Genomic DNA, 12,995 nt, shown 5'->3' with positions numbered 1-12,995 from the left:
ATGTTCAAGACCAGCGTTCACAGTTGGACTCCATTTCGGCTGCTGCAATGTATTATTAGGCAGTGAACTAATAACTTTAAATTAAGACCGATGATTATCTTTCAATCTGTTGCGCTAAAAAGTTAATAATGAAGCAAATACACAAAACGAGATTTCTATTAACGCAACACAAAAACCTATGGTAAAAACTACCAGTTTTCTAAATCGTTTGGAGGTTAATTATGGTTGTTAGCAAGCTCGAAAACAGTGTTCATTTACAATACATGCAGATAATATATAGGGTTACTCCTCTTTAACAGAAAACCAGATGTAACAGTAACTAAATCACAAACGGCGATTTGCTACAGTCTGCTCACAGATTATGCAAAGGGCAATGGTAGCTTCTGAAAATTTTCAAAAATGCACGTTTTTCTGAGTTAATGAGGTGATGTATTTTTTGACAGAACTTAGAACCACAAACGCTGACTTGCTAAGAAATAAATTATGTAACCAAAACACTCAAACCGGTAACTTACGAAAATATAGTTTGTAAGCGTCCGAAGATTCTTAAAATAACCTAACCCTCCCACGCAATTGCACAGCGAAATTAGACAACGATTGTTTTGAACAAGGGCAGGCCTACTGTTCTCAAAAATTTTAAAAGAGCACAATTAACTTTAAGCCTGCAATTGACGATAACAGTACGAGTTTATCGCGGCAATCGCGAGTGTTCGCAAATTCAAAACGTATCGCAATACTTATTGGTACATATTTATATTTTTTCAGACGTGCGTATTGCACGGATTTTTCACTTAGCTCACTCTGTGCACACTTCTACACCACCTACAATGCAGCATGACTTCATCTCTATGAAAATCTCTAATGTGAAGCAACCGAACGCACGTCTTCTACCTGTTGCACCTAACAATCAAACGGAATAACGGATTAAATAAAACCACAATTAAGGAAAGATCGAAGAACAGAATTATCACTTTATGGATCTGACTTCCTAACAGTGAATAAAAGAGGTGAAAAAGGAAAATTGGAAAAGAAAGAAGGGGAAAATACTCCGAAGGGTTTTTAGATCTCAAACATTAACAAAAACAATGTGAGGACAATGTGGTTCCAACGCTCCCCCGCCCCTCTGTCATACGCGCTGTACGCCACACTCCTTGGGTGTACGCTCAGTGGATGTAAGTATTCATAGCATGTGACGAGAGCGCGAGTGATTTTTTATCGTCGGAATTACCACGCCCCCTCCCCACTAAGTACAACACCAAACGGAAGAATAGAAGAAATGAAGGTCAATTCACAAAAAGTAGAAAAAATTGCAGACACAATAAGAAAGAGGAGATTACAGTTTTATGGTCATATTTACATAATGATTACAATAGGCTAACGAAGAAAAATTTTAATTTTATTTCCAAATTAAAAAAAAGGTCACGTCATAGCTGGAAGGGATCTGAGAAAACGTAACGTCTCAGAAGACACCATACACGACAGGGAAAGTTTCAGGTTACTGATAAATACTACAAAATTTCCTGTCCAATAACAACAGAAACGACGGACAAGGCAGACCAACAACCAAGGCATGAAAAAGTTCTTGGAACATAGAAAGAAAAAGACCTAACTCTTAGGTTTTAAGCAGTTTGTAACTGGCCAAATTCTGTAACAGTAATAATAATATATTTTTAGAATACAGCTTTGTTACGAAAAATTTAGCATTTTACTGAACATGGCCAAGTAGCACATATTTTTAAAGTTTATAAGAAACTGAATAAACTGGTGTGCATGATAGTACATCTAACAGTTTTTGAGATATGGCCGTATTAAGGTTTCAAAATATGACAAAAATCGCACTGGCCTGGAAACTTTAAAAATTTATAACTCGGAAACGTAATGTATACAAATCTTTAATTTTGGATTTTACCTCATTTTGATATCTAGAATATAATGACAAATAATTATAAACAATTAAAGTTAAAATTTATTTCGTTATTGGTTGATCTCACAGGGAATGATTCACCCTGCAAAATTCTGATTTTTCATACCACCAGACAATTAAGCTCTGACAAACTTTGCATCATATTCCACAACTTACATGACTAGTTCCTCATCTGGTAAGCATATATTCTCACAAAATTTTCTACTAACGAAATTATATGTAGAAAAATAAGGTGGAATCTACTGAAATAAAAACCGGTACATGTTCAATGTTACGACATTTGCAGTGTTGGCTCAAGTGTTTTGCTGGTGAAAGAGTATCTTGTGTCAACTTCTGCCTTTGATATAGTAATGTGTGGAGGTTACACATACACACTAACAGTGTGAATGAGTGAATGCACATTTCACTTGATGGAAGTATTAAGTATTAACATGTCTATCATTTGGGTGACACTCAATCCACACTGTTGAAACCCCTTTCCATCAGGTGTTGGTTAAAATGTGCAGTCTCAATGTGTGTTTTGTTAATAAATGTCGCTTTCTCTTTGAGATAGTCAACAACAACATATTTGTACGGCTTCTACCACATTTGAGTATTACACATCAATTTCTTCCTTTTCTTCTGCCAATCTCGGATTAGGCCATACGGCATGTTCCAGTCTCAACATCTCTTCCTCAGCCTTCCCACTCCCCTTCTTCCAATAGAATTGTATTTCATTTCTTGTCATGGTATTCTGTGAACTGACACACAAAACATACTCTTTCCAATCCTACTTTCATTGTATTACTTTTTCAGTTAATGGCTTTCCTTATTTCATCATGTCTTTTCTGGAGTTTCTTTTACAGCCTTTCACTGATCTAAGGATCTTTATTTCTGATGTTTCAAGTTGTCTTAGAACTTTGTTATAAAATTTCATTTGAGTTCCTCTTCTAGTTTTACCCTACAGTGTTCTTGTTGTTGTGCCATGTATGTCTTGATAGGTGTTAATTTACTTTTTATGTCTTTCTCTTCTTCAAAAGTTATTTTCCTTCTATATGGCATACAGGTGAAATACCAGAGGAATGGAGTTGCACAAAATTTATCGAAACAGAAGTACACAAATAATTACAGATATATAGATGGAGCATTCTGAATTCTAGAAATGTCCTACTGTAAATTATCAGCTCTAAATTTATTCTATCTAATCTAGGTGCTTTCCTGTTTTTTGTTTTCTTGAATGCTTGTTTCAATTCTTTCAAATCTGTTAAATCTGTCCGTACCTGTGCTTTCATTTCCATTGGCTCTTCCACACCTGCACTATATCGTAATTTCATGCAGTGACTTATTCAGTCTTCTAAAGGAATGATATTTGTAGTTGTGGTATCTTTGGTTGTTCTTTTTAGCTGTCTGATAAGATAATATGCTATTTCCTGCCCATTGTGTATGTCACGTTCAATTCTTCTTATAAATGCATCCCATGAGGATCGGTGAGCCTGTCTTTCTATATTTTTGTTCCATTCCTGATTTCTATGTATTTCTCTTTAGCTTGCTCGGTCTGTTCCTGTAAGAACACCCTATATGCTTTATTTTTCTTTTCTATGGCTTCTTCTGTCACTTCATTCCAATCTTAAGCCCCCTTTTACTATCTGTTTTGCGTTTTTCACCTAGTATATCTTTAGTCACCTGTGTTGTGGCATTTTTAATGTCTGTCCATTCTTCAGTTAGATCTTTGCTTGGAGTCCTTAAAAGTTTTGCTTGGATTTCTTTCAGTTTTCCTCTTGTTCTGTTTCTTACATCTTTACCACAGCTGGATATTTTATTTAACAAGATAGTGGTTTGTACTCAAGTTTCTCACCCTATATACTTCTGTGTCTATCACCGTTAAGATTAGATTTGTATTTACTATTGTTTAATCAATAAGAGATCAAAGGTCTTGTGAAGACCATGTGTATTTGTATATGTATTTCGGCTTAAAAATGTACTGGTTACCAGTACTTTCAGTTCAATAAAGGCGACAAACTCTCAGTTTTATTCCACTGGTATTAATGGTATCTTCTCCATTGTTGCCAAAATTACATAGTCAGTGCACCAATTTGATGCATCAGCTTTAGTTATTTAAGCCATTCACCTGTACACTCATGTATTATGTTGCATAAATCCCATCATTAATAAAAGCCTTTAGAGTTGTGCAAATAATAAAATTATACATTAATTTGCAGTATACTCTACCCCTGTAGAGTATACTGACAAACCAATTAAAATTTGTGTTTATTTACTCCCATGGGTAAGTGTGGAAATTAGGCCTATTAGTAAACTACCTTATTACTGCACATCTTAGGAGAAAGCAAGTATTTGGGAAAAATTTACTGCTCTTTATGTCACAGTAATAACTAAAACTAGTGATTGGGTTCATTTAAAAAACTGGGTATTCTTACTGCACTGGGTGAGTACATCTACCCAGTTTGTTGTACATACCAGGGAAACGATTAGTAGACTAAGTATTTTACTTATAGTTCTATACATAATCATAGAACAAGAGCTAGTTTGAACTTCCATTTACCAACAAAAAACAAATAAATACTCCATACTGCGTTTTCTGTCAAAAATAATTGCCTTAACAACATTATGAAAAGGCTAGTTGCTACTCACCACATAGCGGAGATGTTGAGTCACAGACAGGCACAACAAAAAGACTGTGAGAAAGGGACCTTTCGGCCAACAAGGCCTTTGTCAAAATAGACAACACACACACACACACACATTCACAGTATTATAGGGCAGCGTGGAAGGTAAAAATCTAGAGGGAGACCAAGAGAGGAATACAGTAAACAGATTCAGAAGCATGTAGGTTGCAGTAGCTACTGGGAGATGAAGAAGCTTGCACAGGATAGAGTAGCATCGAGAGCTGCATCAAACCAGTCTCTGGACTGAAGACCACAACAACAAACACTCACACACGCATACGCATGTGCAGCCACAGTCTCTGGCGTCGGAAGCCTTTTTGTTGAGCCTATCTGCGACTCAGCATCTTCACTATATGGTGAGTAGCAACTATACTTTTCATAATATTGTTACATTCCATCCTGGGTTTTCCATTGCTCAAAAGATTACTATTTGATTTAAAAAGACAACAAAAATATACTACATAACTAATGCATACTGTACACTTAAAGATTACTACAAGACTCAGAGTGGGGGTTAATAATGAAAGGGTGCAACTACAACACAAAGTCTGATTTCAGTTCACTGTCAGAATGTAATCCGTTTACAAGAAAATTATGTGCTGAGATCCATAATGCATGATAGTAATGTTACTGGTATTCTCCTGAACTCAACATTCCACTCTTCATATGGGGGGATTAGGGATGTTGATGCAGTGTCCCTGATGGACTGAAAAAAGTACATGGAGATGTGTATGGGGCATCATAGTAGCATGTTTATGGACCTGGAGTCAGTTTTCCAAATAGACTGAAGGAATTACAAAGGGCAGACCAGCTTGTTTTTTGTACTGGAGTCACCAGTGGCGGTTCATAGTGTGTGTAGTAATGCAGTGAAAAACTATGTTTTCTATTGTATGTTACCTGGTGCAGACTGCTTATAACCAAAGGAAATCTGACATTTTTTAGTAGATCATGTCCAGAACAAATTTTAAACTTGAAATTGATTACAAGGATGAGACAAATGCGAAGGAAGCCTACAGTATATGTCTTTGTCGACTTTAAAAAGGCATATGATTCAATTCACAGACCCACACTATTTAAAATTCTTGAAGAACAAGGACTGGATAAGAAGACACGGAACATCATAGAGCAGACATTAACAAATACAAAATGCAAAGTGAAATTCATGGGAAAACTTTCAAAATCATTTGAGATAAAAACTTGGGTTAGACAAGGTGATGGATTATCACCTCTGTTATTTAACTTAGTTCTGGATAGAGTCATGGCAGAATGGGAAAAAGAACTCAAAAAAGAAAAGTACTGGAAACCAATATCACTGGGAACCAAAAAAGATGACCTACAAATCCCCTACTTAGCCTACGCAGACGATCTTGCAATAATGGCAGATTCTAGTGAAATGGCAGTCAAACAGATAGAAACCTTAAAAGAGTGTGCAGGAAAAGTTGGCCTACAAATATCTTTTGAGAAAACGGTGTTTACAACAACAAATCTAGAAATTTCTAAGTTACAAACCAAATATGGAGAAATTAAGAGGGTACCATACTTTAAATATTTAGGAGAGATAATTTCTGAAAAATACTCACAACAAGAAAGAATATTAAAAGCTCGTAGGGGTCTAGGGCTGGTCCAAAACATTTACAATAAAAAATGTCTATCTATAAATACAAAAATTAAACATTATAAGTTGGTAATTAAACCAATAATGCTATATGCCAGCGAAACCTTGACACTTAAAAGAAAAACAGATATGGAAAACCTGAAGAAAGAGGAAAGGAAAATCATTAGGAAAATTCTGGGACCAAGATGGACCAAAGAGGGGTATAGATTACAGAAAAATTCTAAAATTGAAGAATATTCTAACATAGAGATAGACATGAGGAAGAGGCGTCTAAAATTCTATGGCCACATAATGAGACTTCCCGATCACAGACTTACAAAAAGAATAGTAAGATACGTAGCATCCCTTGTTAATGGAGGAGAATGGATCAAAAATGTAAAGAAAGATCTGGAATTAGCCAACATTACTACTGAAGACATGAACAAAAGAAACAATTTCAAACTTAAAGTTGACAAATGGGAGGTCAAACCAGAGACAAAAGCGCCGAGAACTGGAACAAAATGGAGCGAAGAAAGAAAAGCTGAATTCTCGCAAAGAATGAAGACCTGGTGGGCAAACAAGAAGAATAAGAAGCCCCAGAAGTGAACCATCTTTACTTAGCGTCTTCCATGTTGGGAGCTTTACGACTAATAATAATAATAATAATAATAAAAATAATAACAATAACACTTACATGGTGTTCCCCCACAGGATCTAGTCCTGTCCCTTGGACCATATGTCTCAAAAGTTGGAAATAATTTATTGGTTTGCCAGTTTGACTGTGGGCTAGACAGTCCAAGTGGTTGCCGTAGTTCAGCAGGAAATCGTATTGTCATCTAAAGTAAATAAATAAAAATTGTAGTATTTTTGACACTTTTAATATTTTCATATTATGTTAGTTTAACTGTAAATAAATGTCATAGATTATTGTTTTTATTTCTAAGCTAAATAACAGTCACCGGCGACCAAAGTTGACTGTAACCACACTGCACATTTATTAATGACTCTCCAAAGAATCTGCTGTTATGACATATATGCAAGAAATAATGAAGAAACATGCTTTAGTGAAACTGCTTTAGTAAATAATGAGAATAGTATGTTTTCATTGTTGATACACAACAAGTGACAGCACACTAGTAATCATCCTGGTGTGAGAGCTGTCAAAATGCTTCCTCGCATATTTTGAGTCGCAGTTAGGCACAACAAAAAGACTGTCACAAATAAACCTTTCAGCCATTAAGGCTGGCTTATGGTTCTGTTCCTCAACAGTGCACTACTGGCTCACTGACCCACATTCTCACATGCTCAATGTGATCCGAATTGCTCGCAGAACTGAAGCAGATAAAAAATTTCATAGCTCTGACGTGCCTCAACTTCTTTGTTGCCTCAATACTGCGTGTACCTCCACATTTTATACACTGGACTTGTTCAGAAAGTGGACCTCGATGTCACAACTTAATCAACCTACTACGTAGGCAAAGTTGTATCACTACTATAATGGCATACAATCATGGTGCTAGTAAAAATATTGTGAAATTGTAATCCGAGTATATGAAGTTTCACTACCCCTTTTTTAAATTCTTTTTAAGGTTATCAATCTTGTGACTAAGATGGTGTCTAATGGGCACAATATTTCGGCGATCAGACATGTCGCCATCGTCAGGTGCGCTGAGGAACTGAGCTCCTGAGGGCGGGCGGCCGATTTAAATCCGCTGGCAACCACGGCGGACGTAGCAAGCAAGCACATCGACGCTACGACAGATTCCGACGCACACGTCTTCGCGACCGGCGGCGGGCGGGCGCGGACGGCGAAGAGAGCGGCCCGCGGTGGGAGCGGATTTAAATCGTCCGCCCGTCCTCGGGAGCTCAGTTCGTTAGCGCACCTGACGATGGCGACATGTCTGATCGCCGAAATATTGTGCCCGTTGGACTCTATGAACTGGCAGTATACCCGTGGACTGTTCGAGCAACAAATACCCTGGGAGAAACTGAAGAATCATAACTTCAAAACTGACTTACAAAATAACAACTCAACAACCAACTCGCAGCCTCGCTGCATCGATTTATATAGAATTTTAACAATAGTTTGCAAAATAAAGCATTATTAATTTTGTACAATTTTGATGTTACAATTAAAATTTACAAAACGTAAAGGAACTGATATTACAGTCGAATAAGATATAAAATACATTATTTGAATAACCATCTTTGATAATGATATCTTCAAATTTCCTTAAGAAAATCACTCTGAACTTTAACTACAATAATGTCTCGTATTATTTTAGTTATGTAATTAACTACAGTTTGCATCTCGCTCCTAATATTCAGTGATATTACAAATCTTGTGCTTTATCCGACTACATATGAGAAAGTTACAAATAAGGCCTCAAATTCTGAAACTGGAAAACTGTGAGATGTTAACAAGTGGAGAGATAATATAAACGTAATTACAAAGACTATTAATTGCAGAGGAAGACATAAAAATAAATAACAAATGAAAATACACCGCTTGATAATATCTTTTAAGCTGATTCTCAAAATAAAGATGTTTTCTATTATTGTTTTTATTTAGATCACCAATTTGTTAATTAGAAGCACTGACTTTTCATGCTAACACCTCTGCAGTCTTTAGTTATTTATTGGTAAGGCCTTATTGCTTCAATTTCTTGTTTACTTACATAATTTATGTTATCCATGTACTCATGTTAGAAAACCCAACATGGTGGAGAGAGTAAATTGCGAGTGTGTTTGCTCTTAAATATAAATGTACAAGGGTGATTTGAAAAGTTCTTGGAAGGGATCAGAAGAAAAAATACTACAGCGAAGGACTCAACTGCTTGTATTATGAAGTGCCCTGATAAAACCAACAGTGTTGATACAAATGAAAACTGTAAAAAAAGCGATCGACAAGTGCCCCAAAAAATGATACACAGTCAAAACAAAGAGTCAGAACACATTAATTCTTTCTGACAGTCATGGTCGTCACTGTGCAAAAATTATGATCGGTTTTCAAAATCAAAAACACTACATCTCTTTTGTTATAGAACCTAATGCTTACTTAAAGGATGTGGTTTGTAACATAGACAGGAAGACGAAAGAATATACAAAAAATGACAGTCATCATTCTCGGTGGGGCAAACGACCTCTTAAAGAAATTTGAGGATTTCAAATGCTCCTTAACAGGTTCTCTTCAAAAGACAGTCCGCACAAAAGTAATCTTGTGCACGATTCCATACAGATACACTGTGCCGAAACTGAACAACAGAATCTATGCTGAAACGAATTCTCAATGAGCACTGCAAAAAATTACGAGCATGTAATGAATGGTAATGAACGTCAATACATTCCGCAGCAGAAGCGATTATACAAAGCACGAACTCCATTTGCAAGTGCAAGGCAAAGAGAAATTATGTAGACATTTGCAGCTAGCAGTAGGTGCCAATATGCAAATACTAGCTCTAACATACACACCTTTCAGCAAATATGACAATGACGACACAAAAAAAATCAACAGTAAAAACGGACTTATCCAGCTCAGCAGTGATGAAAGATAAACGAGAAGCCGTAAGAAAGAACTGTACTACACCTTCATCACTCAAAGAAAACACAGTAAAACAAAACTTCCATAGACTAAACCAGCAGACGCATGTAGGCCAAAAATAGGAACTCAACCAAGTTTCACACTCGAAGATATTCAAGATACAACAAGAAGAAATGAACACTGGAAACCAGAAGCAGTACCTACAGGAGACCCACTAAGGATAACAAGAGATCCAGCCTCAAAAGTACCACCAAGGACACCTATTTTACATGTATCAGCGAAGTCCAACAATTAAATATTATCCCACAGCAAGAGGAGGAAATTCAGCAATTCCAGTGAGAAGAAATGTAAGGCGCCCATGTCATCTGCAAGATTTTTATTCCAAAAAGGCCTCAAAACCAAATTAGGACAAACAGTGCACCTATCAACATTTTTAGCAGCAGTCCTTGCAGGAAAAACAGAAACCACATCAACATCAAGAACACAAGAAGAACGACCAAAGAGACAGAGAACGCCCCCTTTTCACCATCAGGACATTTTCTTATGACCAACAGAGAAAAACAACTCTTGCTTCAAGATGAGAAGGAAGATTTCCACATAATTTAAATTCAGGAATAAAGGTAAGTGGTCAACCAAGTACAATCACAACAAACCTAAAATCTCACCAGGTCGCTCTTCTTCATCAGAATACGCAGTCACTTAGGAATAAAGTAAGAGAGCTGGAAATATTGCTATCACGTGAACTCACATATGGTAATATGCTTCACTTAACCGAGCACTGACTGAAAGAATATGCGTTAAAATCAATTTACCCATGGAGGGAACATAAAAAAGATGTCAAATTCAGTAACTTAACAATGTTGAATCCTTAAACACTGAGAAAGATTTTGAAATATCAGGCATAGAAAATCCAGCATTAAATTAAGTTCAGCATGTTTATATAGATCTCTAGATAGCCACTTAAGAAAATTCAACAATCAGCTTGATGTTGTTGTTGTTGTCTTCAGTCCTGAGACTGGTTTGATGCAGCTCTCCATGCTAATCTATCCTGTACAAGCTTCTTCATCTCCCAGTACTTACTGCAACCTACATCCTTCTCAATCTGCTTAGTGTATTCATCTCTTGGTTCCCTCTACGACTTTTACCCTCCACGCTGCCCTCCAATGTTAGATTTGTGATCCCTTGATGCCTCAGAACATGTCCTACAAACCGGTCCCTTCTTCTTGTCAAGTTGTGCCACAAACTTCTCTTCTCCCCAATTCTATTCAATACCTCCTCATTAGTTACGTGATCTACCCATCTAATCTTCAGCATTCTTCTGTAGCACCAATTTCGAAAGCTTCTATTCTCTTCTTGTCCAAACTATTTATCATCCACGTTTCACTTCCATACATGGCTACGCTCCATACAAATACTTTCAGAAACGACTTCCTGACACTTAAATCTATACTCGATGTTAACAAATTTCTCTTCTTCAGAAACGCTTTCCTTGCCATTGCCAGTCTACATTTTATATCCTCTCTACTTCGACCATCATCAGTTATTTTGCTCCCCAAATAGCAAAACTCCTTTACTACTTTAAGTGTCTCATTTCCTAATCTAATTCCCTCAGCATCACCCGACTTAATTCGACTACATTCCATTATCCTCGTTTTGCTTTTGTTGATGTTCATCTTATATCCTCCATTCAAGACACTGTCCATTCCGTTCAACTGCTCTTCCAAGTCCTTTGCTGTCTCTGACAGAATTACAATGTCATCGGCGAACCTCAAAGTTTCTATTTCTTCTCCATTGATTTTAATGCCTACTCTGAATTTTTCTTTTGTTTCCTTTACTGCTTGCTCAATATACAGATTGAATAACATCAGGGAGAGGCTACAACCCTGTCTCACTCCCTTCCCTACCGCTGCTTCCCTTTCATGTCCCTCGACTCTTATAACTGCCATCTGGTTTCTGTACAAATTGTAAATAGCCTTTCGCTCCCTGTATTTTACCCCTGCCACCTTTAGAATTTCAAAGAGAGTATTCCAGTCAACATTGTCGAAAGCTTTCTCTAAGTCTACAAATGCTAGAAATGTAGGTTTGCCTTTCCTTAATCTATTTTCTAAGATAAGTCATAGGGTCAGTATTGCCTCACATGTTCCAACATTTCTGCAGAATCCAAACTGATCTTCCCCGAGGTCGGCTTCTACCAGTTTTTCCATTCATCTGTAACGAATTTGCGTTAGTATTTGCAGCTGTGACTTATTAAACTGATAGTTCGGTAATTTTCACATCTGGCAACACCTGCTTTCTTTGGGATTGGAATTATTATATTTGTCTTGAAGTCTGAGGGTATTTCGCCTGTCTCATACATCTTGCTCACCAGATGGTAGAGTTTTGTCAAGACTGGCTCTCCCAAGGCGGTCAGTAGTTCCAATGGAATGTTGTCTACTGCCAGGGCCTTGTTTCGACTCAGGTCTTTCAGTGCTCTGTCAAACTCTTCACGCAGTATCGTATCTCCCATTTCATTTTCATCTACATCCTCTTCCATTTCCATAATATTGTCCTCAAGTACATCGCCCTTGTATAGACCCTCTATATACTCCTTCCACCCTTCTGCTTTCCCTTCTTTGCTTAGAACTGGGTTTCCATCTGAGCTCTTGATATTCATATAAGTGGCTCTCTTTTCTCCAAAGGTCTCTTTAATTTTCCTGTAGGCAGTATCTATCTTAGCCCTAGTGAGATAAGCCTCTGCATCCTTACATTTGTCCTCTAGCCATCCCTGCTTAGCCATTTCCTGTCGATCTCATTTTTCAGACGTTTGTATTCCTTTTTGCCTTCTTCATTGATACTTTACTAAATAAAGTAGTAACAAATTGAAAAACAGTTCTTATATGTGGAGACATAAGTGTAGACTTTAATAAGTGAAGCAATTATAAATCTGATATGATGAACATATTATTAGCCACACAGAACAAGAAGTACTTAATTTTTTGTTCATTTGAGTAATTTTGAGATTCCAGTCCACTCCCCTGCATGTGAAATGAATCACTCTGGTACTACTATAGACCAAATAATAATTAGCTCCAAAACAAAATATAAATCAGTTGTAATTAAAGCTGGACTGGCTGATCATCATAGGCTATAAGCTGATGTGGAAACACTAACACATCCTAGAATTATATGAGGAAATCTACACACATTGGTAGAACTTTCATTAATGCTGCAGTACAAACATTCCAGAATAACTCTGACAAGAATCATGAGAGCTAGTGTATAACACAGAAAATA

The 12,995-nt window shown here is 36.9% G+C and overlaps 1 protein-coding gene across 1 annotated transcript in view; it reads right to left on the bottom strand.

The window, feature by feature from the left end:
- The window catches only part of LOC126161297 (phospholipid-transporting ATPase ABCA3), a 787,342-nt gene that overhangs the window by 584,525 nt on the left and 189,822 nt on the right, over positions 1-12,995 (bottom strand). The window contains exon 5 of the mRNA XM_049917041.1: positions 6,876-7,017. Coding sequence (XP_049772998.1) covers positions 6,876-7,017 — 142 coding nt within the window. The remainder of the gene's footprint in view (positions 1-6,875; positions 7,018-12,995) is intronic.

This window comes from Schistocerca cancellata, chromosome 2, assembly GCF_023864275.1.
Source record: "Schistocerca cancellata isolate TAMUIC-IGC-003103 chromosome 2, iqSchCanc2.1, whole genome shotgun sequence".
In the NCBI taxonomy this organism is placed as follows: Eukaryota; Metazoa; Arthropoda; class Insecta; order Orthoptera; family Acrididae; genus Schistocerca; species Schistocerca cancellata.
Note: the sequence above shows the minus strand (reverse complement) of the source record. Positions and strands in the feature narration are given on the sequence as shown.